General features: G+C 48.5%; 1 protein-coding gene across 1 annotated transcript; it reads right to left on the minus strand.

Moving 5' to 3' along the window:
• Nucleotides 1–1,260: 1,260 nt before the first annotated feature.
• LOC103598690 lies at nt 1,261–3,568 on the minus strand (the record flags this gene model as incomplete). Its single annotated transcript, XM_008582736.1, is given in 2 exon segments — nt 1,261–2,671; nt 2,673–3,568. Coding segments are annotated over 2 exon segments (2,307 nt in total), but the record flags the coding sequence as incomplete, so codon positions are not given.
• Nucleotides 3,569–3,826: the final 258 nt, after the last annotated feature.

Consider the following 3,826-nt stretch of genomic DNA (forward strand, 5'->3'; position numbering starts at 1 on the left):
AAGTGATATCTACCCACTCAGCAGACAATTTCATATGATAATATCTACCCTGAAATTGCTCCTGAAATTACCCAAATGTCTTTCTGCAAACCTTGGTAACAGAGTTTGGCACACAACACACTTTGAAAAAGAAATAATACTTTTCCCAAGGTGAAAACATTATTAGTTAATTCCACGTGCTTGGCTACCCTAAACTCACATACATATTTTGCAATTCTTTTATCTTAGTAGCATTGAGATGAACTGGATTATCGTGATCAAGCCAAGTCATGCTCTGTAATATCCCTAAAAAGTGGTATGAATGGAAAGATTCTTTAAAATAAACATTTCTAGACAAAAATCAAATGTATGAACAAATAAAATCTCATGTTTTAGCCACTCAGAAGAGCAAACCACAGGATCCTAAGACTCTTTTAAGAGAACCTTGTAGCATTTCTGGGTGTTTCTTTTCCAGTGAAAATCTCTGCCAGTCCTGGTAGTCGTCCTGGGTTTTTAGCTTAAGTGAGACACCCACTGGAGGCTGAGAGAGTGACAGATGAGAACCCAGTCCCACCCATTATCTTCCCCCAGAAGGACTGATGTTCTGGGATATGGGAGTCAGGTGCAGAGTCCTCCAGGTGAGAGGTGTCCTGACCTCACTGCAAAGAAAACTCAGAAGAATAGGTTTGTAATGTCATGGTGAAGCAGGTCTTCCAGTCTCCATTTTTGATTACCCTGTATCTTCTTGTACCTTGCTGTATGAACTGAATTGTATCCCCCCAAATTCATATGTTGAAATCCTAACCCCCAGTGTAACTCTGTTTGGAGACAGGGACTTTAGCGAGGTAATGAGTGTTAAATGAGGTCATGTTGGTGGGGCCCTAAATCTGATAGGACTGATGTCCCACTAAGAATCAGAATAAACATCAGACATCTCTTGTAAGACTGGCCCAAAAGCATGAATCTTACTTTCTGCCACATACAGGTGGAAGGGCTTGGTTACATCGGGGAGCCCCAGAGCCGGTGCGGATATCAAGGCCGTCTTGATGTTGTTAAAAGCCTGTTGTTCTTCCTTTCCCCACTTGAAGGGCTGACTGTTCTTAGTGAGGGGATATAATGGGGCTGCCATCTCAGCAAAACCAGGTATCCATAGGTGGCAGTACCTAAAAATTCCCTGACTTGTCTTGGGTTAGCGGGTGGCGGAATGTGAAACACTGTCTCTTTTCTGGCCTCAGACAACCATCTTTTCCCATCTTTAAGAAGGTACCCCAGGTAACTGACCTGTCGCTTGCAGATCTGAGCCTTTTTGGCAGAGGCTCGATAGCCCAGTTCTCCCGACTCTGTGAGGAGACGCTTTGTTCCTTCCAGACACAGTTCCTCGTCAGCCGCTGCCAGGAGGAGGTCATCTACATACTGCAACAGAGTTACCTGGGGGTTAGAGGCCCGGAACATGGCCAAGTCCTGGTGGAGGGCCTCATCAAAGATGGTGGGCGAGTTTTTGAATCCTTGAGGCAGGCGGGTCCATGTGAGTTGCCCTGCTAGGCCAGTCTCTGGATCTTTCCATTCGAAGGCAAAGTAATCTTGACTTTTTACAGCCAGCAGTAAGCAGAAGAATGCATCTTTGAGATCCAGTACCAAGGACCAGGCCCTGTCTGGGGGTAGAGAGCTTAAAAGATTAGAGGGGTTAGGGGCCGTGGAGTGGAGGTTGGTCACCCGCTTGTTTTCCTCTCGGAGGTCCTGGACCGGTCGGTAGTCATTAATCCCAGGCTTTCGGACTGGTAGCAAGGGCATGTTCCAGGCTGATTGGCACTTCCATAGGATCCCCAGCTGGAGCAAACAGGCAATGTGGGGTCGGATGCCTTCGTGTGCCTCTCGGGACATTGGGTATTGTCGGACAGCTATAGGACTGGCTTGAGCCTTCAGCTCTATGTGGACGGGGGTCTTGTTTTTAGCTTTCCCTACCCCTGCAGTTACTGCCCATGCCTGGGGATAGTTTTCTAACCACCAGTCCATCTGTCCGGTCTCCTGCCCTTGTCTCGCAAACAATTGGTATTCATCTTCCAGCCTGAGAGTTAAAGCCTGGAGAGGCTTTCCTTGTCGGTTTAACACCCGAGGTCCCTCGGGGTCAAAATGGATTTGAGCACCCATTTTGGTGAGGAGGTCTCTTCCCAGCAGTGGGTAGGGGCACTCAGGAATGACAATGAATGAGTTGGATACCCGGCCCATGCCTAGGTCCACCATTCTTCGGGTAGTCCATGGGTATTGTCTGCTCCCTGTAGCCCCTTCTACCCATGATTTTTTATTTAAGAGGGGTCCATCTGTTTGCAATAACACTGAATGCTGAGCCCCAGTATCTACCAAGAACTGAGTGGGCTTCCCCTCCACTGTAGGGGTTACCCTGGGTTCGGGAAGGGGGTCCGAACCCTGTCCCCTCTAATCACTGTCTTCCTGCAGGGCCAAGACTTTGGGGGCCTGAGGCTTTTTCTTTTTCTTGGGGCATTCTCGAGCCCAGTGTCCTTTCTCCTTGCAGAATGCACACTGATCTTTTGCTAGGGGCTCCTTCTTGCTGCCTGGTACTGTCTTACTAGGTTCCTTAGTTTCCCTAACTACAGTGGCCAGAATTTTGTGACGATTTCTTTCTTGGTGCTTTTCTCTCTTTATTTCTTTAGCCTCCTGCTCTTTCTGCTTTCTCTTCTTTTTCTTCCTCTGACTCTCTATTATGATAAACCTTTTCAGCCACCTGCACTAATTCCCTCAATGACTTATCCTGTAACCCTTCAAGCTTCGGCAGTTTCTTCCTGATGTCTCTACTAGACTGGTCAATAAAAGCAACTGTCACTGTAGCCTTGTGCTCCTCACTACTAGGATCATACGGAGTAAACTGACGGAATGCCTCCATGAGTCTCTCCAAAAATGCTGACAGAGACTCATTGGGTCCCTGGATTACCTCTCTTACCTTAGTCAAATTGGTGGGGCATTTTGCTGCCCCTCAGAGACCTGCCATTAGAGCCTGGTGATAGACTTTCAGATGCTCCCTACCTTCTGCCGAGTTGAAGTCCCAGTTTGGTCTGGTCAATGGGAATCCTGCATCTATAACATCAGGGAGGAGGGTAGGTTGTCCATCGTCTCCTGGAACGTTCTTTCAAGCCTCCAGGAGGATTTGTTGTTTCTCCTCAGTGGTGAACAGGACCTGGAGGAGCTGCTGGCAGTCATCCCAGGTGGGCTGATGAGTAAAGAGGAGGGATTCTACAAGGTTAGTGAGACCCTGGGGTTTTTCAGAGAAAGGGGGATTCTGAGATTTCCAGTTGTAAAGATTGGAAGAGGAGAGAGGCCAGTATTGTAAGGGCTGGTTGCCTTCTTCATCAGGAGGGCCATAAGCCCGCAGAGGGAGGGTGGGAACAGCCTCCGGAGGGGCTGCTTGCCTACTATGCATCCCCTGCGCAGGTCCCTCCCTTGCTCCTTGTGGGTCCTCCGGCGGAGCTGATGGGTGGGCTGCCTGAGGGCAGAGGGAGGTAGGATAAGGAGGAGAGGGGTCTAGGAGAAGCAAGTCCGACTTGGTGGAAGGTAGGACCTCTGGTTTCTTTTCCATCTCTCAAAGAGCAAACACAGCCAATGGACCTGTTAGAGGATCAAAAGGACAGACCCACGGAGGAGGGTCCGTGACAAGATCTTCCCAGACAATGATATAAGGGACCTGGTCTGGGTGACTTCTAGAATTAAAACCAAAAATTTTTCTCTTTACCACCGTAATCAGCAGCAGAGAGAAGGAGCCTTTGGCAGGCCACCCGAGTTGGAAAGTCAGCCACTCCAAAGAACAAAGTGTTACCCACTTATCCTTTTTAACCTG

Source organism: Galeopterus variegatus, unplaced genomic scaffold (genome assembly GCF_000696425.1).
Source record: "Galeopterus variegatus unplaced genomic scaffold, G_variegatus-3.0.2 Scaffold2712, whole genome shotgun sequence".
Lineage (NCBI taxonomy): Eukaryota > Metazoa > Chordata > Mammalia > Dermoptera > Cynocephalidae > Galeopterus > Galeopterus variegatus.